We start from the raw sequence: 26,129 nt of genomic DNA, 5'->3' as shown, positions 1-26,129 counted from the left end.
CAAGGTTTTATCTGAAATTTGAATTCTTGTAATTTTTTTAGCACAATTTATTTTAACATATTTGTACAGTAAAACTGGAAAAAGGCAGATGTGCTAACGAGTCGTTCACCTTCCCGCTTGCAGTAAAACAATGCCACTTTTTTTTTTTAGAACAGTTGCGGAACTGTTTACAATTCATTATGAATAAAGTTTTTTTCGCGTTTGCGTCATTACGTCACAACGGTCGCTCGACCCATGACGCCATGACGTTTTGCTCCCAAACAATCTTCAGGAAAAGGCCACGTTGACGACTCTGGGCTGAAGTTCCGTCCTAAATTTGGGCCAGAATAAAACGATAAGACGACCGCGTACGCTGTACTTTTTCCTCGTCACACTTTGGAGCCTCAAAGATGTCATCTCCACCGAAGGAGAAGCCCGAAACAAAGGGTGGACACCCTCCTGCAGGTAAAGCTGCTGCTTGTTTTTATTTACAGTCTCCTGCGTCTTCGCGGCCTAATGTAATCGCGTTTTTAAAAATAAAATGTGGTGTAATCTTCTTACATACCCATAGAAATATTGTTAATATGCGATTTAACAAGCTTAAATTTTCCGTTAGTATTCCACAATTTACGTTAGTGTACTCCTTGTATGTTGGTAATTCTCGAGCATGTTTACTTTCGGACAGTAGAGCAATGCCTTATTAAAACGTTCACGACATATCGCTGTGATTTATTTATTTTTTTCGTTTTTAACGACGGATTTAGTATTTCGAGGGGTATGGCATGCGTGTAATGGCAGTCGGATGATGACGTGTAGGTCAGTGGTAAAGTGTACGTGGACAGGCCACGGCGGCCTCAGTAGTTGCACTGATATGGTGACATTGTGCAAAAGTTAGGATCAAGTACCGAGCGTTGCATTGCACATGCAGTTCAAAGATAGACATTTGGGGGTCACAGCCCCGCTATTTTTGGGGAGTTGGGCTCGAACTCGTCCGTTAATACTTTTTATTTTCACCAATAAATGGCGGCGCTCTACTAGCAAAGTGATTATTATTCGATAGGTTAAGAGTTTAAATCTAAAGAATGGAACAAACTATGCTCTCATAATACTTGAAAGTTGCACCCATTTATGCTTAAAGAACACGTTTGAAGTACTGAAAACATGTGAGTACTTATAGTTAAGTACTCAATTGTTGAGATTTATCTATCTTAAGTGTATTTCACGATCAACTTCAAAATGTTTTAGATTTTTATGTGGCGGGGGTTCATAATGTCACTAGGGACCAGCATAAGTTGGCTTGCCACCCCTCGATAAAACACCATGCGCCCTTCCATGTCGCGGCCATTCAGAGGAATGGTCACTGCCACATTTGAATGTCCATCCATCCATTTTCCAAGCCGCTTATCCTCACAAGGGTCACAGGGAGTGCTGGAGCCTCTCCCAGCTATAATTTGGCAGGGGGAAGTAGGTTTCTACCCTGAAGTGTTTGCCAGCAAATCGCAGGGCACATAGACACAGACATCAGACACACAATCACAATTACATTTAGGAGCAATTTAGAGTCTCCAGTTAATCTGTTTTTTGAGATGTGGGAGTAAACTGGAGTTCCCGTAGAAAACCCACACAGGCATGGGGAGAAGGTGGAGCTGGGATTTGAATCCCGGTCCTCAGAACTGTGAGGCCCACACTCTCACCAGCCGTCACATTGCATTCTATTATTCCTGATAACTTGATCAGGTTCTACAAGTATGGCATGCAGTTAGCCATAAAAGTTTGCCCACAACTAAAATGTGTTTCTTTCGGCTTGTCCCTTTCGGGGTCGCCACAGCGTATCATTTCAGATGAACGCATATATATGTTTGGCACAATTTTTACGCCGGATGCCCTTCCTGACGCAACCATTCTCAGGGAGTGGCCAGTGGGATACGAACCCACAACCTCTGGTTTACCAAACCAGTGCTCTAACCACTGAGCTACGAGGCCTCCTTGCCCACAACTTAAAAAAAAAAAATAAATAAATAAAAAATAAAAAAATCCCTCAAGTGTAATGTGTTTTGTGCTGTTGTGGCGACAGTGTCTCTGCCGTCTGGCCTCATGTGTATTGCGTGGCAAGGCTGCGCGAACTGGATGGGATCAGCGGTCCCTTGTCAGGCTGAGTTAGAGTACCACTGAAGGTTTGGTTTAACGGGATTGGTCAGCTACCATGTTGTCAGCCGCATGGAAGAGGAGGAAAGGGAGGAATCATCCAAAAGGTGCTGGTGTGTCAATACATTGTGATGCTGTGGCCGCTTATGGCACACTCTTTGGCCACCAAAGCAACACAATTGACAGCCAGACTTTCAACTGTGGCAAATGAAGGAAAGTTGTCTTGTTTTTTTTTTTCTCCACTTTCAGCGACACACCCACAGCCATCACCAGTTGAATGTCTAAATTCACCATTATTGAAGTGTGATTTTTTTTTTTTTTTTTCATTTATTTTTTTAGATTTGTTCTTTTTTTTTAAGATATTTTTGTTATTCATTTGGTCATTGGCTCGTTCATAAAATTCTTTGTGTCAAAGTTAGTTTTTTTCCCCTTTGGTGCAGCTTTAATATTTTAATTGCTTAAAAACATGTTCAAACATTGCTGTACTCTTTAATATATAGTATAGTAAGCGAATTGGCACACACACAAAATGTACAGTATTTGTATGTGCATGTCAGCAATTCTGATATTGATGAATTGCTGCAGTACTTTTGTTTGGCGTTTAAAAAAAAAAAAAACAAAAAAAAACATTGACTGCACAGAAGTTACATTCAAGGTATCTAATGCTGAAAACTCCAGGATGCAACCTTTACAGGCGTTAAAGAGCTTTCCTTAGCTGCTGACTTTACACTGTATAGCACTTTGGGGTTGTACTTGAAACTTGAAACCGCTGAATCCACGTAGCGACAATTCAAACTGGTGGTCATAGCTGCGTTTAGCAATGATCTGCTGAGATTCCACTGATTTTGATATCATGAACGTTATTCCCAAACCAGGAAATATGACACAAATTATTGAAGCATTCAAAATCCTCTAATATTGTTTTAGCCAACAGCCGGAATGAGACTTTAATCACACATTGTAGTAACGTCCTCTTGAAGGAAATGTCTTACTGGAACTTTCCTGTGTTGCAGTTAAAGCCGGGGGGATGAGGATAGTGCAGAAGCACCAGCCGACTGCTAATCCGGAGCCTCCACCAAAAGATGATGATGAGGAGGAGTATGTGAGCAGTAGGTGAGTCTCTCTAGTGTGCAGATTAAAGTTTGTATACTGTAGGTTATGGGTCACAGTTCAAGGATGAAAATGCAAAAATGGCAATTTATTGCTGGAGAGATGCTAAAGCAAAGCAAATTTATCTATATAGAGCATTTCATACACTCGATGTGATTTTTACATGATTAAAATGATTTGAATACAAAGAGACAAAACACTTAAAATGGGGGGGGACAATAAAAATGACAACAAAATATCTATTCAGTGATGAAAGTCCTCCAGATTTTCCCGGCATCTTGGATTTTTAAATTTTCATGAAAATAGCTCCAGAAAATTGAGGGAAAATTGCCTAAAATTAATCCCGATATTAGTTGACAACATTGGACGAATATGCGTTTGAGTTTTTTGTTTTGCTTTCACAAGCGTAGCCATGTTGAGGCACTAACACTAGTAAGAGTAATGCCCCTCCCCTCGCGTTCTCTCAAGACGTCGCTTATTTTGTGTGGTCTTGACATTAATTTACGTGTTTATTTGATAAACGTTAACCAAACAAGCCTGCTCCAACCGGTATTCATCCGGACACAGGAAATGCAAGTTAATCGTATTGAGCATGTACCGAGTATGTACGAAAGCACATGTTCAGAACTGCTTCACATAATGCGAGCGCATTTACGTCGAAAGTCATCAACATCATGACCCATGTCAAAGAAAATTCAGTTACACCGGGGGTGCTCATTCCGTTGATCGCGAGGCAGTGTGATGGCGTAAAAAAACAAACATTTGAGTATCACCCACGTCATCGCTTGATTCAGGTGTGGCCAATACGTCGAGCGCATCCACATAAAGGCGCGTTCTAGCAAGGCAGCGTCCTTTTTACGGCAGTCCCGTGGTGCATGCCCCTCCCCCACCCCCCAACAATACGTCACGATTGCTGACAGGAATGTTTATTTACAATGTATCGCTAGCTTGTTGCCACGAATGTTGAACTAAACTTTCAGCATCTTCAAAACATTGCGCGTATAGACCGTTTGTGTTTATTCCTTAACAGGCCAGTGCATTTAACTTTTCTTCAGATAAAGTTTGGCAGATCAAGAATTTTTATTGATGAAACATTTTAAATACCGTTTTATATCATGTTCTACTAATATCAGTTGAAATAGGAAATGATCATTTCTGAGTTTGAAATTTTAGTTTTCTATTTTATTTAGATTTTTATTTTTAATTTACAGTTATGTTATATTAATCCAGTAAGTTATTTTAAGGCGATCCCTAATCATACCCGCAACTTTATCTGCGAGCATGACTGACCACACCTGTACATTTTTGAAATGTGAGTGGTGTGTGTCTGTCTGTCTGTCTGTCTGTCTGTCTGTCTGTCTGTCTGTCTGTCTGTCTGTCTGTCTCTCTCTCTCTCTCTGTCTGTGTGTGTGTGTGTGTGTGTGTGTGTGTATATGTATTAAAGGGAACTGATAATACTATTAGTATTACTAGATCCATATCTAAGATAGTGATCAATGTGGTCGAGTATATCAGTACAACGCGACATAAGAAGTTTGAGACTTAACATTAATAGTAATTACTACAGATCAACTTCGTTAACATGTTTTGCTGTACGGTGTAAAAATTCTAGGATATATTTTTGTGTATATTCTAAATCTATAAAACATTTGACCTTGCTCGAACCATCATAGATTTCAAACGTGCGATTATACACATCGTGAAAAGCCAGAACAAACGCAGAACAGTAATTACGGATACAAGGAACTTCATCATAACAAAATACCAAGGTCCAGAGGTGAACCAGGACCAATAATAATCATAATAAATAAACAGTGGGTGAACATCGTTGCTCATTTCTGAACCCATCAAGTGCGGTACACAGCAGCCCAAGCAAGTCTAGTGTAGATATTCTTGATACTGGAGTCGCGAAACATGTAAGGAGAAAGGCAACGATTGATGTCGATATAAACACACAGCCTCCACTGACAGTGGAAGGTGTCATTAGAGATGTAACCTTCACTGGTGATTGGGACAGTCATGTAGACTTTGGTGCCCCACGGTATGTAAGGGCAAACACTGAAGAGATTCTTCAGCTCTGCTGGTGACAGTGCAGAGTCCTTGTCCATTTAAAGTCAGGCCATTGTCCTGCACTCCATCGCTCGTATTTTTCCACACAAGTCTTTACTTCTTCATCACCATGCAAGTCAGGTTGCAGACCCTCTCCAGGTCTTGGCGGAGGTGCGTGAATAGCTGCAGTCATCTCAGCAACACCTCGTGTTACGTCTGGCCAGGGTGTCCTCCTCATCCTTCTTAGGCATGAGGAGCAGCTGGTTGAAGTTAGCTTTGTGCTTCAGCTCCTAGTACTGGTACAGGAAGTCAACTGTCTTGGGTGTCATCTTGAAGTGACGGCCCACTTTCTCGGCGTCCACAAACTGGTAGAAGACCTCCTCCATCTCTTGCAATTTCATCTTGTGGACATTGACACGGTTTTCCTGCGGGTCACATTTACAAACAGACACAAGGACGACTGCAACGACGAGGGGGACGACGAGGCGAAAGGGATGAGGCCGAGGGCGGACATGTCCTCTTTATTGTCCCCTCCAACCTTTCCTCTCAATTTGCCCTTCTTGGTCCCGACGCTTTCCTCATTTTCAACTTCAGTGGTGGAGTCCCGCTCCACAGAGTTCACTGCCTTTAAGGCCTGAGTGCTTAGGCCAGAAGTACTTGAACTTGACTTTGTCGTTCTGAGTGATGATGGTCATCACCAGGCCGGAGTGGAGGCTGTTGCTGGGAATGTGACACGTTGGTGACAGGCTCCATCTTCTCCGGGTTCCCATTGCTCATCTTTGGGATCCACAAGGCACAGCATGGACCCACTTGGTTCCACTACGGGTGGGCTTCATAGCATCACCCGTTTTCGGCCACAACTGGCATTTTGGCAGGGTACCTGGTGGACGCAGATATTGCACTTGTTGCAGAACACCATCTCGTTGTCGTCCTCTCTGTTGGGGAACTGGCACGTCGCACACCACATTCTCGTACTCGATGCCAAGGCCCTTCTGTGTCTCGGTAGTGTGTGTCATTTTGTTATGACAGCGGTGCTCAGCACTCCATGGTGAATTTATCCAGTGGCAGAAGGGAAAACCTTGCTAACTCCTCGTTGAAGACCTGCAGCCAGGTGAAACACGCCCTCCGCCAAAGTCCTGATGTCCACATAACTGAGGACCAGGGTGGCAGATGTGCGGATCAGTTTCTTGGGCCTGATGAACATAAAAGCCTTTCTTTTGTCAGTTCGCACCCGGGCCAGGGGCTCCGGGATGGACTGTGGGCTAACGGGCACGTGGATGCCCTTTTTCTCGCTTCTGCTTCTATGGATCGGCCAGGATGTAGTAATCCTCTGCGTTGAGCTGGTACGAGTCATGCACCTTCGTGGTGGTGATCAGGTCCGTGTTGAAGACCTCAGATGGTTTCTGTCTGCATCCTCTCCTGGCCTGGCCCGAAGTCTGGGACCAGCAGGTGGAATTGCTGGCATTTTCGGACTCGTCGCTGCTGCAGACTTCTTTTCATGGCGGGGCATCTGAGTAGTTCCAGCTTCACCACACTTGTTGATCTGTCATTGGTTGTCCACGGAGGGACACCCTATTCACATAAGAGTACCAGGCCTTGGCGTCCATTGGAGAGGTGGGATTGTCCTTGCTCCATGATGATTCATGTCCATAGATCCAGTGACAAACACGTAGTCCCAGACTGGCCAGTGCGGAGGAGCCATGCTCGTATCAGCACGAAGGCCAGCAGTCCCAATAGTGGCTCTCCTTTACCTAACATGCTCAAGTGCGGATCAGCTGAATTCTTCACCGGTTTGAGACCAGGGCAGCCCATTACTACCCCACCCTTTGTAGCCGGACTTCCACCGCTACTCGTCGTTAAATGAAAAGGGAGCCACAGGCTTGCAGTGGGACAAGTGTATCCATGTGGGACGTTCTGCTATCTTTATCACAGTGGGAGTGGACCATCCCAGCGAGGTGAGGACCAACACTTCCTCTTAATGACTTTTCTCAGGCCAGTCTAATCTAATCTACTCGATACTATTTCAAATGGGAACAATCCTTTATCTGTTGGTTATTTTCATATACAGTTTTACTAAATGTAGTTTTCCTTAATCAAGACTTCACTGTCCCATTGCTTCGTTCCACAAATTCTGCACAATTATTTTTTTTTAAAGTTATTTCTAGATTTGCAGCTACTTTACTGATTTTTTTTTTTTTTTTTTTTTTTTTTTTTTTTTTTTTTTTTTTTTGTGTGTGGCACATTGTTGCCAGACAATTTTTCTCGGATACCATGAGAAGGAATAATATATTTACACAAGAACTTTGCCACAGTAATAGCATCAGCACTTGTACATGGAAAAATCTCCACCCATTGAGATGAGGGCCAGATCAATACTAAACAACATTTGTAATGGTGTTTAACTCAATAAAGTTAATGTGTAAAAACTGGAAAGGCTGACTACCTTGGGGAAATTGCCCTCTCTTAGGTCTGCAGTTCCCTTGAGTGTTGTGTTTGCAGCAATTAAGACATGATCTACAAAACTTTTTTGAGTAAAAATTAACTCCAAAGGTGCGAAAATGTCTGTATAATATCTACCATTACCATTCATCCTGTTGAGACATGGCAAGGCCCGTGACTCAAAATTGCCAGTGTTTTAAACAGATTTTTTTTTTTTTTTTTTTGGTAATACAGGTTTTCCCCTGATTATGTCTATCAGTGGTCTCAAAAGTCCATTCACCTCAGGGCCAACGGAGGCACATTCTGGCTGAGGCTGGGAGACACCCTCAGCACACATGCATACATTTTGTCATAACATGTAATTATCCAAGCTGCTTATCCTCACAAGAGTTGCGGGAAAGCTGGAGCCTATCCCAGCTAACTTCGGCCGAAAGGTGGACTACAACCTGAATTGGTCGCCAGTCAGTCACAGGGCAGATATCGACACCATCACTGAGCGGGAAGAGAAAATTTAAGTCTTTTTTTTTTTTTCAAGTTTTACTTACAGCTCTCTTTGTGCCTCACTTTCTTTAGCCTGTTTTAAACTGTTGTAGCTGGTTTTAATATAGCCACTGCTTGCATTACTTCAGCTGACACTCCTGCCTTTCTCTTTCTTGCCTATGCTAACCAACATCTCGCCATCCTAAGATGTAAGTCTTAATCTTGGCTTTTCCTTACTTCCCTGTAACACTTGCCATCAATCTTTCTACCAACCTGCTGCATCCTTCAACTGTTAACTTGCCATTTAAGCCATGCTATTTTTTTTTTCATTTCTTTAAGAAACATGGTGCCCGGTAAACATTCATAAAGTTTACATCCCCTCTAGGGCAGTCTTATTATTCCCCCTCACCATTATGCTTTTCTACGTTTGTCCCTTAGAGACTACTTGAAGAGTTTGTTTTCAAAACGAGACATATGCATTTTTTTTTTCAGATTTACGAAACTCTCGCCAAAATTATCCAGCTCCGAATGGATAATTTTGGCGCGAGTTTTGTAAATCTGAAAAAAAAATGCCTATGTCTCATTTTGAAAACAAACTCTTAACTTGTCCTTTTTAGGACCTAAGTCCTAATCCACTTCCTTGTGTACTTCACCGCAACACAGACTTCTGTTAGCATCATTAGGTTTCTATCCATGACGTATGATTCCACAAGTACGTAATGGCATTCACACTCGCACTCACACATTTATGGATCCTTATAAATACCCTCTTTAATGGTGGAGTAACCTTAAAACCTCCTTCTGGGGAAGTAGCCTTGAAACCTCCTCCTGGCGCAGTAGCCTTCAAACCTCCTTCTGGCGGAGTAGCCTTCACTTACTGGTTCACGCGTTGTCTGGATGCCAGTTGTTCGTGATCCCGTCAACCTTCGTCCACCGAGGGGGATTGGACTCTGGCACTGGCCTGGCCACAAATTCACGTCCCACCAGGGCTTTTCTTCAGGAACAGCTAAATGCTCCTGGCTGTCGACAGACTTCGGTGTGTCTTCTCCCTCCTCGATGGGCGGTGGTGTGTTGGGGATCTGGCTCGAAGGACCAAATGTCAGGTTTAAAAAGCTTGGCTCTCTATTAAAAGAAGGCGAACAGAAGTTTTACTTGCTGCAAGGGGAGCGACAAGACTTCTCCCTGGTTCCAACCAACTCCAACTCGTGTCCCATTGCAGCTTCTTTTTATTCACATAATTCACATCGTGTGTGTGTGTGTGTGTGTGTGTGTGTGTGTGTGTGTGTGTGTGTGTGTGTGTGTGTGTGTGTGTGTGTGTGTGTGTGTGTGACTGTTTGATTGACTACATCTGTCTGATTGATGACATCTGTTTTCAAGACAATGAGTTCAAAGGTAGAAGTTAGGTGGTGATGTATAACCAACTACAATATGTACAAAATGACAACATATGAATGATTTCTTTAACATACAGCTTTTTGTAACTCCCGCCATGAGAATCCTCTCGGGATTTGTTTTCGAGAAGCAGCAGGAAGTGACGTACAGGACAGAGGCGCCCCCTACTGGACTCGTTTGTTTCCATTCGCTTTTCCTCCGGGAAGGTAGCTCGTTGTTCCTTCGTGTTAGCCAAAATGTTGCCTCATTGCATTTCTGGACATTGCTTGAAGACTCGGGAGAATGGATTTAGCCTTCATAAGTTTGCAAGAGACCCATTTTGTTGTTTAAAATGGATTTCACGGGTGCAGAGGGCAAGAGGTTCGTGGGTTCCAAATAACAGATAGGCAGTAATGCGCTCCGGCTTAATGGTGTTCAACAGGTACTGCAGCAGGTTTGAACATACCCCTAAAATCAGCATGGCTCGGCTCCTCCTCCTCCTTATATGCCACCACGGCGCAGAAAATCAGCCACACCGGCTGAGGCGCCGAGTTCGGCGCTCACTGCTTCTCCGAAGGCTGCGCGTCGGAAGTGGATCGGACGGGGATGAGGTTTGGCCGTGATCGCATATCATCTGAATATGGCTCGAAACAATAGTGTAATATTGCCCCTAGGGCTCGAAACAATAGTGTAATATTGCCCTGGTAACTTCACTCGGTTGTGTCGTGTTCTCCTTTTTGAAAAGAGCTTCCGTGTTAGACGGGGCGCGTTTGTCTCCCATAGTTAGGGTGCACCGCGTGTTTTCATTTGCGAATGTCTGGGTGATGTCATGGACGGAGGACGCAGCCAATATGGCGACCACTTAGATTTCGTAGAATGACACTTCTGCAACTTTGCGCATGGATGACGTGCTCTCCGCTCACATTTATTTTTTTCGTATAGACATTGACGTGAGTAATATTATATGTATTTTTCATTACAATATCTATTTTAGAATGTTTATAGTGATAACACCCGGGATTTAAGAGAGGCATCGTACCACCGGCCTAAGCTCTTCACAGGCTTCTCGTAGACAGTTGGAATTGGTTCCTCACCAATGTGAAATTGGTGGTTTGACAGTTGTCACTTGATGATGGAGATTCTTCTGGATATACTAGGCTTGATCTTGATGTGAGCCAGCTCGATGTTTTCCTGGAGATTTTTTTAACAATCGTGCAGTGGAGGCATTAGTTGTGGTAAGTATGGTAAGGTCATTCATGTAGGTTCTGACTGGAGGCAGCCTCACCCCAGGTCTAACCCTGCCCACCCACCAACCACCCAACGAGAGGCTTGGAGGATGACCTCCATGGCCAGGGTGAGTAGCAGCAGGGAGATGGTACTTCCAGCCATGATTCCAACTTCCAGGTACTGCCATGCAGTGGTGTACCCTGCTGTTGTAAAACAGAGCTGGATGTCCTTGAAGTAGGCTCTAACCAAGGTTGTAAGTGCCGCTGGGACTTTGAAATAGTCAAGTGCTGTCCACAGAAGATTATGAGGGACTGAGCTAAACGCGTTTGCTAGGTCCAGGAACACCACATGAAGATCTCGTCCCTCTTTTTTGGCTCACCCCACCTGGGTGGACTGACGTCCAGCTCGATTGGTGGCATATCCGGTGGGAGCATAACTTCTTCATGACAGCAGTCATCTGTGCAGGAATTTTTCAGCTGTTCTTCCAGGATGGCTTCGTCACAGAGAGACTTCCACTTTTCTCCTTTGCAAAGAGAGTCTTTGCAAATCTGAAGGGATCTGTATAGAAACATGATCTTGCCTGCTCTTTCCTACTACCTTATTTTCCAAAGGTTTTTAGCTCTCCTCAGTGCTGCCACCCTATCCTGGATTTCTTCCTACAACACGTTTATGCCCTCCTCTTCTGTGGCCTTCCTCCACAACATCTTCAGCTGCCTCCTCTCATTGATCAGGCAATCTATCTCTTTCTGCGTTCTGGACTTTTGGAGGATAGCTGGGGCAGTCTCTTTGCCTTCCATCACTCCAAATTGTTCCACTCCATATGTATAAATAATGTCACGCATCCTTTCCAGCTTCTTTGTACTGGTGCCTCTGATCCCTTCTAAAATGCTGCAGAGATCCATGTTGACCTTCCACAAAGCCTTGTCGCAGGCCTTTGGCCACTTGATCAATGGCTTACGCCCCTGGATCTTCCTCTCTGCGGTTGATTGTAGTTGTGGCTTGGGTCCAGGTTGTGCTCCTGTGCCTTGTTTCTCCTCCTCCTCCTCCAATGGGACAGGGGCGTTGATGTCCTGCAGACTGTGGTGTGTGTCCTGCTGCTGAATGTCTGCCGACTGACTCGACCTCCTTCTCAAAAAGTAGCTGTCAATACGACTAACCCGTTGTCCCTTCTTTAGGCACTGTTTCCTACCGTCGTGAATCTTCAGGCTCTGAGTGGAGGTAACCTTTGCCCAATCACAAACACAGATTTGGTGCTTCAGTCCTGCTTTGACTGTCAGAGCTTCATTTATGTTGATGTTCTCGTAGTCTTTTCCGTTCCTGTGTTCATTACCTTTTTGTCTGCCGATGAGCCATCTTCCAGCCCCGCTCTCGCAGGCTCAGGGGGTGTTTTCTTCTTAGACTTTTCTGTGGCAATGTTGGGTGGAACCCATGGAGCGATTGTCATGGGCCCCACCACCATGGGTCGCTAGCCTGAGGTGGTCCTGTTGGAGTCTATTCCTTCCTGCCAGCGGTCTTTCCAGGCTGTCACAAGGTCTTTCCCTTGTTGTCAGCTGCCCTTTCACAACACTCACTGTGCCTGAGATTATCAGATGTATTATGGAGGACTAGATGTTAATATCCCTCTATTTATGCCTATTTCAGCTCCTATGAGGCTCTGTGGGATGTTCAAATAAGTGATGGCACCCTACGGGTTATGAGGTGGGCTTCCTTTTGTCAAGTGTTTCACTGGTAGGCACACGACACTCTCGAGAGGGTTCAGCAGTGAATCCCAGCGTCCCAGGTTCATCCCTTAAGTGCCATTAGTTCTCCTGAAGTCCCAATTGCGGTCTTTCCTCTTTATCCACAGCCACTGGCTGGCCTTTTCCACTGCCTAAATATACACATTGCTTCATCTTGTGATGTGATAATGTTATCATTTTGTTGAACTCACAGATCTTCCCTAAAAATCCTGATCATGTAAAGCTTGCTTTCATTTTGACATTTATTTTCAAGTCTGCATGTGTGAGTTTTGGTTCTTCTGATGTGCAAAACAAATGTAGCGGTAATTTGAATTTCCCCTTGAGCTATTATTACTAGACTTTACGCCGATTTGATCAGCTAGTAGTAGGCATTTTTTGCTGATCAACCGATCATTGTTTGGCTCCAAGAAAGACATTTACTCCGTTTTGCTGTGGTGCACACTATATCTGAAACTAAAAGCTAATTTATTTTTATATCGTACTATTTGTATATTTTTTCAATGTCTTTTGATCTACTGTAAATATCCAGTAAAATTACAAAAAAAAAGTTTGCTCAATGGGAGACACAAGGCAGCTGTGAGACAACATAATGTGCGTGTCAGACTACAAGACAAATTTGCTCTTTCACACACTTTTCTGTCAGACTACTCCAATAAAAGCTTGTATTCCGATACCACCACATCCCTTTTTCTAATAATCATTGGGCTTTAACCTGTCAACTCAAATGCGACTGGTTACCGTGTGAATGACGATACAAGTAGATCGCACCGACTGTATTATAAGAAGAAAATGGGGTGGGAAAAAAACATTGGTGGGCACCGGTGCTCAGGCCAGAACAGGACTTTGTGTAAGGCTTGCTTGAAGTATCTTCACTTACATACAATACGATAAGACACGCAACCAGACAACAAAAATATTGGGTAGCCTAGTAAGCTAGTGCTAGCTCTTGTGGTTGTTTGTAAACAGACTGCCGTTCTGTTGAACACATGATCTGACCTGAGCAGTGAATTCCAACCTTTTTGGAGCCAAGGTACATACTTAATTGAAAAATCTCATCGCACACAACAACAAAAAAATGTTTCAAAAAATAGATACATTAAGTGTTGTATGTCCTTCCAGCCACCTGATGGAAGACCATTAATTTGTTCCGTCTGTCAGTATGCCTCATTGGCATAAATAGATGAAAAAATTCATTTGTCAATATGTCTGTAATTTTTGAGAAATCAAGTATATGCAGTAAATAAAGAGGTCATTTGGATGATATCATTGCAGCATCAAGTCGGTCGGATTGGTGATCAGTTATTTATTTTTTAACTCTGTGATCGCGCCGAAATCCTGACCGTGTAAAGCCTAATTATTACCACTGTAATAACCAACGATTTCCATGTATTAATTCTTTACATGACTACTGGTACATCAAAACTAACTTTTCTTAGATCAGTTTCACAACTTTTATTTGTATGGTGAGCACACATTTTACTCTAATAGAAAGTATAAAGCATGGGCAACTGGTATATTTGCATGCCACATTATCAGTTTGTGTGGTGATGAGAGCTGACAAGTGGTGGAGAGCAGAGAGCTTTGCCATCAGTCCAATAATTTTATGCACATTTTGTCAGTCACGCCCAATTATGTACACTCGCCTTCCACAGTCCTAGTTAAACCTGCACAATCTAATAGACTACATAAAAAAAAATCTGCTTTGATGAAAATCATAACTTTTCAGTGTCACGGTCAGAGAGTTATTCATTTGGCGACATGTTTTTGACAGTGGTTGCAGTTTGCGAGAGCTGCATTATTCTGAGGACTCTTATTTATAATTCGGCCCTCTTGTCACTCAAAATAGCGTACCCCAAGTATTAGATATTATTCTCTGTATAATACAGTGCCTGCAGGCTTTAGGCCATCACTGTTAGACCAAAAATAAAAAAGTATTCCCAATCAAATGTAGCATCTGCTGTCCAACATCTAGTTCCTCATTGAGTTGTTATCAAAGGATTTGGAGTCATATTCTACACTAATCATTATTTTTATTTTTTTCCTTTCACACAACCAAATCTCTCGAGAGAGTTACAAAAAAAACTTTAAGAGGAGCGGAAAGTCTCATTCTGAGGGGGAAAAAATGCTAGACATACTAAGGGATGCATTAAGCAATAGACATGAATAAAGCACTTTGATACATCCTAATCTAAAATTCAAATATACTGTAAATGTTTTGCATTAACAATACACCTGGTTACTCATATTACAATAATTTATACTTGGTCCGAAGTGAATGTAGCCATATTGTGTTCTTGTTTATTAATTAATTTGTGACCATACCATTGGTTGCTACAAACATAGCCCCCACCCACCCACCCACCCAATTCTACTTGTCCCCAAAAAGTTTCTGTATAAAGCCATAGTTGCACTCCTATCAGTAAAACTCCCACTCGAACTGTTCCCTCCATGAGTCAGGCTGATGGCCGTCTAGCAGATGGCGAGTGGGTAAATTTCACATCAGCTGTGGCCAGTGAAGCGTTGTAGTCAGGGGAGCACCTGCTGAATCCAATCCACCCCAAATGGACAGATGGGGTAAAGGGAGAAAGAGATGCTGAGTTCTTTTTATATGGGGGAGATGAGGAGGAATGTGGAGAATTGAGGTGGAATCAGAAGAACATAAAAGATCTAAGAAAAACACTGAAGAAAGGATTTTTTTTGGGGGGGGGTGGGTAATACATCAAAGGTCAGTACAAATATTTTGCTTACATTTTAAATTATCACCTGCAAGCAACCAACAAAAGGCATAAAGAATCCTCGCCCCACTAGTCTGCTGCATAAATGGGATGCAGAAGAAATCGAAACCAGAAGAACTCATGTTGAAAGTAGAGCAGAAAGTTTGATAGAAGACCACTTTTGAATTAAAAATAATGAAATACTTTTTCACAGTTAAAAATTGAAAGTATGAAAATACCCCAGGCTGGCAAAGTTAGGGCATCGATGGTAAAGGTGGGAATCACAGGAATATCACACAACTTTACAATATTTTCACAGTACTTTGGCATTGATATTACCGAACTCCGAGTTTTGTTTTCTGAGCTAAAATTTGATGGTAGGTTTGCAATTCTTTGACAACCGCTCTGAACTGTTCAGTAAATTGACAGCTCAAGGACAAAAAAGTTAAGTGGGGCGATATAGACAAATGAAGAAAATGCAACATACATCAGTTTCCATGGCAACCACCTCTGCACCCATGGCAACAAACTTGCTGCACTGCTGAAGGTTAGGGAGATGGGTGGGTCGGTGAGTTGCAGCCTGCAAAGAGTGCTTGTATAATACCAATTTCAACTGAGTGTAGAATTAGCATCCTGACTTCTTGTCTCACACTCAGCCTCCTTTCTCTTCTCCGTGCTCTGTCTTAAGGCACCTGTCGACAGTCTTTCCTCCAGCTCTCTGCTTCCCCCTGCCGGTTCCACATGCCTGCTCTCAGTCAAGAAAGATGTCTTGAAAAAACAGTTTTGTTCTCAATGTCAACTCAGTAACTGTAAAATAGTAGATAGTGGAATTTCATGCAAATGAAGGCTGGATAATTTTACTCTTTGGATGTGTGTCTGATCACAACTGCTAACTACTTCTTACTGATCTTTTCAATTTTCTAGAAATAAAATTTCCAAAGCTAAGGATATAATTATCCTGAAAAATAATTATTCCTTAAAATCAATTTCTGATTCAGTCATCTCGAACCAGCAGATTGTCATTTTATAAGGTAGATTTCGGTAGTTATTGTGCCATACACAAAAAAAAGTATTGGCGCCCTTCTCAAATTTATATTTTTGAATGTTTTTCTCACTTTAATATGTAAGATCATGAAATAAAAACTAAAATACCTTAGATATGAAATAAATACTTTTTATTTCTGTTAGTGTACAGTGCCATGAAAAAGTATTGGCACCCTTCTCATATTCCTATATTTTTCCAGTTTTCTCTCTTAAGGTCATCAAACAAATGTAAATAGACAAATACAGACCAACAGAACTTCAGATGCTGTTTATTTTAATTGTGATTTCATCTATTAAGGAAGAATACTGTTACTTGGCCCTTTGTGGAAGATTAATTACCACCTGTTTTAAATAAACTAATTGTGGCTAATCCCACAATTGTGGTAAATTGTTTATCATTTTCACTGGTTATATCCCTGCTTGATTATCAGACCTGCTCAATCAAGAAATCACTTATACTAAATTTGTCCCGACAAGTGGGGAAAAAATGATACGATGTAAAGAAATTATTAATTGTTTAAATTATTAATTGTTATTTGGGTTTGGCATTGTATGAATTTGGACGGGTCTCAATTGCGGTTCCTCTTTTTGATTACAGTTCCAGAAGTTTCTCGATTCAAATTCTTTTAGGGTTCTCGGTTAAAAAAAAAAAAAACTTCAAATGGTTTAAAAAAAAAAAAGTCCAAATGTCCAAATTATGAACATCCCTTTTCTTAGGGGCACACAGCATAGACCAAAATGATCTTTTCAATCACTTGTTTAAAACCAGTCGCAATTTCAAACTTACTTGAATGTGTAGGCACCTAAGTTAAATATGTCACAGCATATGAATACATGTGGATAATCTGAATACTAATGGCTCTGAGATTTATTTAACACACTTTAGTTCCCTCCCACTGATGCCCACAAGCACATCGTTTGCCCTTTTTCACCGCTTTCTTCTTATGGGTCAACTGACTTACTCCGAAGCCATAGAAACTGGGAAGCAATTTCTGAACAATTTCACTAAAGAGAGATGTTGGTTAGTTCCAGTCGCTTCTCGATACCCAACCTTACTCATTATATCTGGCATAAATGTAGCTCAGCATTTCAGAAAAATAACATCATCCGAAAAGTCAAACATGGTGGTAGTGTGAAGGTCTGGAGCTGCTCTCTCATTAAGGACCTGGACAACCTGCTGAGATTGGAACCATGAATTACGCTAGTTAACAGAAAATCCTCACTGATAGTCTTGAGCCATTCATTTATGACCCTTAAACTGAAGCACACTTGAGTTTTGCAGTAGACGAACGATCCAAATTACACCAGCAAGTTAAGCTTTTAAAATATCTTAGAAAAGATAAATTGTTTTGGAGAAACCCAGTCAAAGTCCAGACGTGAATCTGATTGAAATTCATAATCTAAAACCCTCCATTTTTCTTGAATTCAAACAATTCTGCAAGGACAAGTGCGCCAAAATACCTCCACAACAATTTTAAAGATTCATTGCCAGTTATAGAATATGTTGTATTTCACTTGTTGCTACTGAGGATGGCGCAACCAGTCAGTACGTTTAGGGGGCAAGTGCTTTATCACACAAGGCCGAGTAACTGATTAATTTATTTTCCTTAGAAAATGAAATCATTTAAAAAAGCAAAAGTTGACTTGTGTTGTATTTTATTTACATTTGTTTGATTATCTCCAACAAAACTATGCACAAATATAAGAAATTGAGAAGGGTGCCAATGTAGTTTCACTTGCTCCTACAGACAATTCCTGTCAAAATGCACAATTATTTCATGTAGTAAATAAAAAATATGAACAAGATGTCTTAGAATAACACGAAAAAATATTAAGACCATACGTGACCATATGACCATGACCATGAGCCATGCTTGTGGTCACAATAAGTGAGTGAGAGGGCTTATATTTGATCAAAGTTGCTATTCGACTAGGTTTCCTTTAACCTACAAACATTCTGAATCAATATTGGTATTGGGGGGAAAATTCCTTCTATTTCATACTTCAATATATGAATGGTTAAATATTGTAAAGACTGTTGGTTCAAGGTTTCCTTCTGCTTAAGTGTTCGAGGTGATTTTTGAAAGTGGTCTCCATAACACAAGGGTGAGAACTATCTAGAATTAGACATCGGCGTTCGCTTGTCACAACAAGGTCGAACTCTTCATTCATGTTTTCCTTCTCTTCCATCCTTCTTTTTGTTTACATTAACCCACCTGCATCTTTCCTTCTTCATCATGAAGTTCCTTTTTTAATATTGTTATTCTTGGAAAGGTGTTTGGAAACGTATGTCCTTTCCTTCACATTTGGCTTTTTGACCCACCGCAACAGAACCAAAGTCGACCACTGTGAAAACAATTAGTTGCTCACTCAAACCCACCCACTTTATTGACCTCAGCACGTCTTTGTAAAAAAAATCTGAGACCCTGCTCTGAGTTCTGCAAACAATATACTGTATTGTATTGTTTTATTGAACCACAAAAACATGGTGTGATTGTTAGGGGAAAAAAACAAAGGAGTCAAAAGATTTTTAGAGACTGCTTGCCATGATCGTGCGTCCCAGCTGCTGACTGCACCAAAGCATATCCTCTATTACTATGGCACAGGAGTCACTAGGGCACTCAAACAATTTACTGCACACTACACAACACCTCTTGCTTCCTCCAACTACCTGCTTTTTTTTTTTTTTTAAAGTTGATTGATTTATGTAATTTAATCGTTTCTTTTTTAGTCTCATTTCCCCCCTCGCACAGCTTTCCCCCACCACCACTTCTACCTCCTCACATCCAGGAGCTGTGACCCTCAGTTTTGTTAGAATGGAAAGGGGCTATTTAACCCCCTGCCATCTCCACCTGGTGTGACTTTTTCTCCACTTTTCAGTGATATTTCTTTCACTGAAAGCTGTTTTCATTGTACTTTCAAATGTTTTTAAATATGTATTTGAATTCTTTAATTAATGTAAAGCGCAACGAATTACCTTGTGTATGAAACGCGCTATACAAATAAATTAGCCTTACTTTGCTATGTCTGTGTAATCCCAACGAGAGTACATATGTGGGTTATGTGTTCAGTCAACTCAAGATCTCTGTATTTAGTATATTTGTGTAAAATCTACCTCCACTTTCTATTAGCTTTAACCCATTTAGGCCATTAATTCAGATGATTAATTTACTCATGCACACACGCACACAAGCTCACGCAACCTTAAAGCTTTTGCCATAAATGCTGCACAATGTTTAGTCCCTTTTCTTATCAAATAATGTATTTTCTCTTTCTTTCCTTTCAGTCCACCAAAGATCCCTGTGATTGTGTCTGGAGTGGTTACTAAGGTAACACATGTATTGCGGCATTTAACACAAGCATGAAACATGGACATAAAAGCAGCTTTTATAGTATTACAATATGTATGTCTAGAATACAACAAAACAAAATTCTACCTGGACTAACGTTATTCAGGATGTAATATACGTCCATTTTTTGAGCCGCTTATCCTAATGAGGGTCGCGGGAGTGTCTGAGCATATCCCAATCGGCAGGCGGCAGGGTACACCCTGAACTGGTTGCTAGCCAATCGCAGAGCGCATGGAGATAGACAACAACAGTTGCACTCACAGTCACACTTGGAGGCAATTTAGAGTCTCCAATGAATGGATGTTTTTGGGAAGGGAGAGGAAACCGAAGTGCCCAGAGAAAACTTACGTAGTCACGGGGAGAACATGCATACTCCACACAGGTGGGGCCAAAATGTGAACCTCTGTCCGAAGAACTGTGTAGCCATGAGAGGAGTTGGTGAGTCTACAAAAAACAACTTCCAGATTACTTTGAGGAAATTCTGGTCCACCATCTAGCTTCTCCGGAAGGGGAAGCAGTGCATCGTAAACACTGTTTAGCGAGGACGAGGCACTCCTGACCACGGGACATTGCGAGTCGGTTGGGAGAATACTTCGAAGACCTCCTCAATTCCACTGACATGCCTTCCCATGAGGAAGCAAAGTCTGGGTTCGCTCTATCTATGGGGTTGGGGTCACCGATGAGGTTAAAAAGCTCTTCTATGGTAAGGCCCCGGGAGTGGATGAGATTCCCCCAGAGTTCCTAAAGGCTCTGGATGTTGTGGGGTTGTCCTGGTTGACACACACAGACAACAGTGCCTCTAGATTGTCAGACTGTGGTGGTGGTCCCACTTAAGAATGTGTGTTCCAACCACAGGAGGATCACATTCCCCAGCCTCCCTGGTAAGGTCTATTCAGAGATGCTGGAGTGTAGGGTCCATTGAGAAGTCGAACCTCAGAATCAGGAGCAATGTGGTTTTTGTCCTGGGCGTGGAACAGTGGACCAGCTCCATACCCTCAGCAGGGTCCTGGAGGGTGCATTGGAGTAAGCCTAACTAGTCTACATGTGTGTTGTGGACTTGGGGAAGGCATTTGACCGTGTCCCTAGGGGAGTCCTGTTGGGGGTTCTTTGGGAGTATGGGGTACCGAACTCTCTGATACAGGCTGTTCAGTCCCTGTCAGTGCCGGTGTCTGTGTTTGGTCTGCTTTTCTGGCAGTAAATTGTACTCGTTTCAGTTGAGAGTTGGACTCTGCCAAGGCTGCCCTTTGTCAACAATTCATTGTCCAATTGTAACTCCACATCTGACATGCATGTAACCATATATCTAAATTATACACTCAGTCTCTCAAGCTGGAAGTGTGTATTATTTATTACACAACATACTATTGTTAAAATCTACCAGAATGAAGTGATAGAAAAACAGTCTTGTATTTTTTCTTTGTTGAATACAAGTCAAATCCTGAAAAACTGCAGTGATGACATTTTTAAAACCAAACTTTGTGCAATGTCACAGTTGAAACCAGTGTTGTGAATCTTGATTTACACTGACCATGGTTTAATTTTTTTTCCTTTCCATATAGTCTTTTTTTTTTTTTCCAGTGCCCTCCATAATTATTGGCACCCCCAGTTAAGATATGTTAAAAGCCTTAAAATAAATTCAGTGTTTATTGCAGAAGAATAATGTCACACTGAAAATTTTAGGAAAATGTAACCTTCTAGTCAAATGAATTGTAAGAAAAAAAAAATCCCAGACTAAAATATAATTATTTTTCATTAAATCACCTGTTCCACAATTATTGGCACCCTTCACAATTCCTAGGAAATAAATATAATTGAAGCATTTCTGTCATTACTACAGTAGTTTACAACGTTTACCGGAGTATCTAGGAACAATCAATTAGTAATTCATCACTTCCCGTTTCCCTCGGGTATAAATATGACATGACACACAGGCCATTTCTCTTATCCACTCTTAAACACGGGAAAGACAAAGGAACACAGCATATAAGTGAGGCAGATGTGCATCGACCTTCACGGGTCAGGCACAGGCTACAAAAAGATTGCCACTCAACTGCAGCTGCCCATATCCACTGTGAGAAGAATAATTAAGAAGTTCAAAACAACTGGAACAGCGGTAAACAAGCCTGGATGAGGACCCATGTTTATTTTGCCACCACGCACAGTGAAGAGGATGGTAAGAGACATCAAAAGATCTCCAAAGCTCACTGTTACAGAATTACATTAAATGGTAGCATCCTGGGGGCACAAAGTCTCCCAATAAACCATCAGGCGCTGTCTACATGCCAACAAGCTTATTTGGAGGTATGCATGGAGAAAACCTTTCCTCACTCAAATCATAAATGCAAACGTCTGGAGTTCGCCAAGTGTTATTGGGGCTTCAACTGGGACCGTGTGCTTTGGTCAGATGAGACCAAGATTGAGCTTTTTGGCAACAAACACTAAGTGGGTCTGGCGTGCCACAAAACATGCCCATGCTGAAAAGCACCTCATACCCACTGTGAAGTATGGGAGTGGGTCAGTGATGCTGTGTGTTTCGCTTCCAAAGGCCCTGGGAACCTTGTTAGGGTGCATGGCATCATGAATGCTTTGAAATACCAAGACATTTTAGATCAAAATCTGTTGCCCTCTGCACAAAAGCTGAAGATGGGTTGTCACTGGGTCTTTCAGCAAGACAATGACCCTACATATGGCCAAATCTACACAGAAATGGTTCACCAGACACAAAATCAAGCTCCTCCCATGGCCATCTCTGTCCCCAGACCTCAACCCCATTGAAAACCTGTGTGGTGAGCTGAAGAGAAGAGGACCCAGGTCTCTGGATGATTTAGAGAGATTCTGCAAAGAGGAATAGCTGAAGATCCCTCTTTCTGTCTTTTCCCATCTTGTGAAACATTATAGGCGATTAGGTGCTGCTTTGTTGGCAAAAGGGGGTTGTACAAAGTATTAACATCAGGGGTGCTAATAATAGTGACGCACTTTATTTGATATCAAATAATTATTTCTTTATGTGGGATTTTTTTCCCCGACTGAATAAATGCACTTGTGTCGAAGGTTGGATTTTTTTTTTTTGTATTAAGGTCCCATATTATTTAGAAAATAAAAATTATTAGAAGCTAAAAAACACATCTTAACATGGGGTTTCAATGATTACGGAGGGCACTGTATGTCAGTTCTCATTAATTCATCCTCTCGTGCACAACGAGATCAAAATTCATGATGGTGCCTTCCATTGCGAAACATCAGAATATCAGCAGATAAATAAACTTGAAGTGCATTTTAGTTGTAAATAGCGTAATCTCTGGATAGATGTCAATGATTACATTCTCTGTCTTGCACTCTCTCTCTCACTTTCTCTCTCTCTCTCTCTCTCTCTCTCTCTGTCTCTCTTATATATATACTATAAAATTATGAAAGAAGGAAAGGGTAATTTGAGGTCAAAGCCATAATTCCATGCAGTTACCTGCTGAATTGGCTGTAAATTAAAAAAAAAATAAAATAAAATAATGGATGGAAAGTGGAGATGCGTATGTATGTGCACACCCACTTACAGTGGTGTGCTTTGCACATGTACACGTCGACACTTGAATGCAGCAGTTTAAACCTAATTATGCATCAGTTATAGTATACTTTGTATAGTTTAGTGCAAATTTTCTGAAGCTGGTTTTGCAGGATGCAAATAGGAGTGCAAGATAACGAGGAAAAATAGGGGCAAAGAAGATTAGCAGGTGTGTGTGTGTGTGTGTGTGTGTGTATATGTGTATATGTATATGTATATATATTATATATATATATATATATATATATATATATATATATATATAAAAAGACTAAGTTTCTTTCAGCTTGTCCCTTTCGGGGTTGCCACAGCGTGTCATCCCTGCTATTCTTTTAATTAACAACCTCCCGCTCTTTTTTTTTTTCCAAGTGTTTGACTGCTACTTGAGATTTACAGTTCCCTTTCACACACACGTATTTTCTCTTATGTCAGGTAATATGACTTCAAGTGCAAATGTACACAAACATGCGTAGATTCATATTTTCCCTCATCATTTTTCATTCATTCATGACCTCCCTCACCCAACCCTGATTACTTCCATACTTGTTGAATCAAGAAATCACTTAAATTGGATCTGTCTGACAAATGAAGTAGGCCAAAAAATCTTAAGCTGCCACAAAATTCCATGGTCCGAAGAAATTCAAGAACAGGTGAGAAATAAAGTAAATGACATCACTCTGAATAGGGTTACAAAGCCGTTACAAAAGATTTACAAAGGAGCATTAGGGCTACACTGAAAATGATATGGTATATTGAAGGTGACATCTATTTTATTTGAATTTGTTGACAAAAATCTGGAAATCACATTTAGCTCAGAGGTGGTCAAGATGTCAGCCATGGATGCCTTTGGATTTTTTTTTTTCTCCCCTATTCGTGGTAACAATCCATATTCATACAAGGGTCAATCAATTTAAGACTCCTGGCTTGAGCCAAAGTTCCAGTTTATTAGATGACGTCACAACAGCTAATCACCAGGCCTGCACTTAACTCCTCACGTTCAGTTTAGATTTTACTACGTTACGTTTTACTATGTCATTCAGTTTAAGGAAATTCAATTTAGGAAAATCTGCTTTAATATTTTGAGAACGGAAGTCCTTAGATGTGCATCAAAGTACAGAACATGTAAAAACAAATTAATAAACTGGGTGGGCGTACAAGTAAATTTGAATTAGTTGATAAATTTGAATCCATTATCCCTATGTCTTCATTTTGTAATTTTTTTCAAATTGTGGTTACGATCTTATTAGATTTATATCAACATAGAAAGAACCAGGTCAGAACAGGCCAATTGAAGTGGCCATAGAAGACGACAGAAATGCTCACCACCTTCTAATGTGTGCCCTGACATCCTTTTGGCTGACTGTGTTCAGGGCGATAAGGACTTCACCCCGGCTGCTGCCCAGGTGGCACACCAGAAGCCCCAGCCTGGCATCCCCAAGCTCCCCCCCTCTCAGCACATCAACCAGCATATCCATCAGCCCCGCAAGTGAGCCAGAAGCTCGCTACGCTGTGGCCATGCTAACTCCACCGGTCGGCCTTCCCAATTGAACACAATTTCCCGCTCGCCACAAATGTCTTTCGATTAATTGATTTTTTTTTTTTTTTTTGTTGTTGATTTAGGTTGTATGATGTGGAATTTGTCTACAAAAAGCCTATACCAGTATGATGATTTTTTTTTTTTTTTCCAGCCACAGTCTTTATACCTCCCCTGCATCGGTGCTGCACTAATAATTGTGCACTTTTGTCTCCTTTCCTCAAGATGCATCTTTTTGAAAGTCTTAAGTTGATATAGACCTCTATTGTGTGATTTAAAACGAGCAGAGAATTGGTCATCCAAGTCAACTCATTAACATTTGGTTAATTAAGGCCACTGAAATACCCAATTAGTATGACGGAAGGCCTCCGACATAGTTAAAAGGCCAAAAGACCCGAATGGTGAATTATGGAGAGGTCATCTGTTTTTAACAATAATAAAAAAGAAAATGAAATTTCTTTGTTTACAAAAAAAAACAAAAAACATATATTTTCATATGAAGACTGTTGCCACATTGCACATGGGCCACAAAAAGGAAACTTGAGAGCATTATATCCAATAAGTATTCCTGCAGTGCACCCACTAATTGGGCGTATCCTAATTAAGGCAAGAATCCTGAAATATTTGTCAGTGTCTGAAAACATAGTGTCAAATATTTAATTAGCTGCTTGATATGAGGTGTCAAGGGTATTCTATTCTGTAACACAGCAAACCTTAATGTATTTAGCTTTTGCAGCGTTATCACAGCAATGTTATAAATGTGCTATGCACGCACAACCTGCTTCTAGCAAAGATAATCCAGCAGTGCCTGTTCAAATCTTGCACCACACTGTTTTTTATGTTTCTTTTATTTCAGCAGCTAATAAGCCAAATCCCTAGCGAGTGTGTACCTTGGATCAAAAGCAGCAGAGATGCATGCTGCGTTTTTTTTTTTTTTGTTTTGTTTTTTTTAGTTTTGCTGCTTTCCTTCAAGCTTTAACATACCAGGGTCTAAGTATAACAATCCAAACAAAACCATGTCACCCACAAACTGCAGAAATATAAATTGAAGGTAACAAAAAGAATAATTGCAAAAAGAAAAAAATCAACATTCCATTTTGTTTGTGGTATTGTGCAAAATGTTCATACATCAAATGTTCATTTTTAGCACAAAGCTTCTGTATTTTATACATATCAAGATACACCATCCATTTAAATGGATTTGTCAAAACACTAATGTTCAGGAAGTTAGACACCCATTTTTGCCAAGAATCAGAGATAATTTCATTTTTGTTAATTTAAGTTGAAAGGAATTTTATTGTTGCTGTCTTTTGCATTTCTCTTGAGTCATATGTTCAATTGTTTCAACTGGAGTTTGGTATTGGTTGTGGTTGTCATAGTAAATAAAGATAT

The 26,129-nt window shown here is 41.1% G+C and overlaps 1 protein-coding gene across 2 annotated transcripts; it reads left to right on the top strand.

Annotated features, from left to right (window-relative positions):
• The first annotated feature begins 224 nt into the window (after positions 1–224).
• dap (death-associated protein) lies at positions 225–26,129 on the top strand. 2 transcript variants are annotated; one of them, XM_061805737.1, is made up of 5 exons: positions 225–444; positions 3,138–3,237; positions 19,584–19,626; positions 24,574–24,733; positions 24,824–26,129. In XM_061805737.1, the coding sequence occupies exons 1-4, from the start codon at positions 390–392 to the stop codon at positions 24,691–24,693; spliced, it is 318 nt and encodes a 105-aa protein (XP_061661721.1). In that variant the 5' UTR covers positions 225–389; the 3' UTR covers positions 24,694–24,733; positions 24,824–26,129. The 2 variants fall into 2 exon arrangements, with proteins under 2 accessions (XP_061661721.1, XP_061661719.1); XM_061805735.1 differs by having other exon boundaries at positions 24,574–26,129.

Source organism: Syngnathoides biaculeatus, chromosome 19 (genome assembly GCF_019802595.1).
Source record: "Syngnathoides biaculeatus isolate LvHL_M chromosome 19, ASM1980259v1, whole genome shotgun sequence".
Lineage (NCBI taxonomy): Eukaryota > Metazoa > Chordata > Actinopteri > Syngnathiformes > Syngnathidae > Syngnathoides > Syngnathoides biaculeatus.
This window is presented reverse-complemented; position numbering and strand designations above follow the sequence as displayed.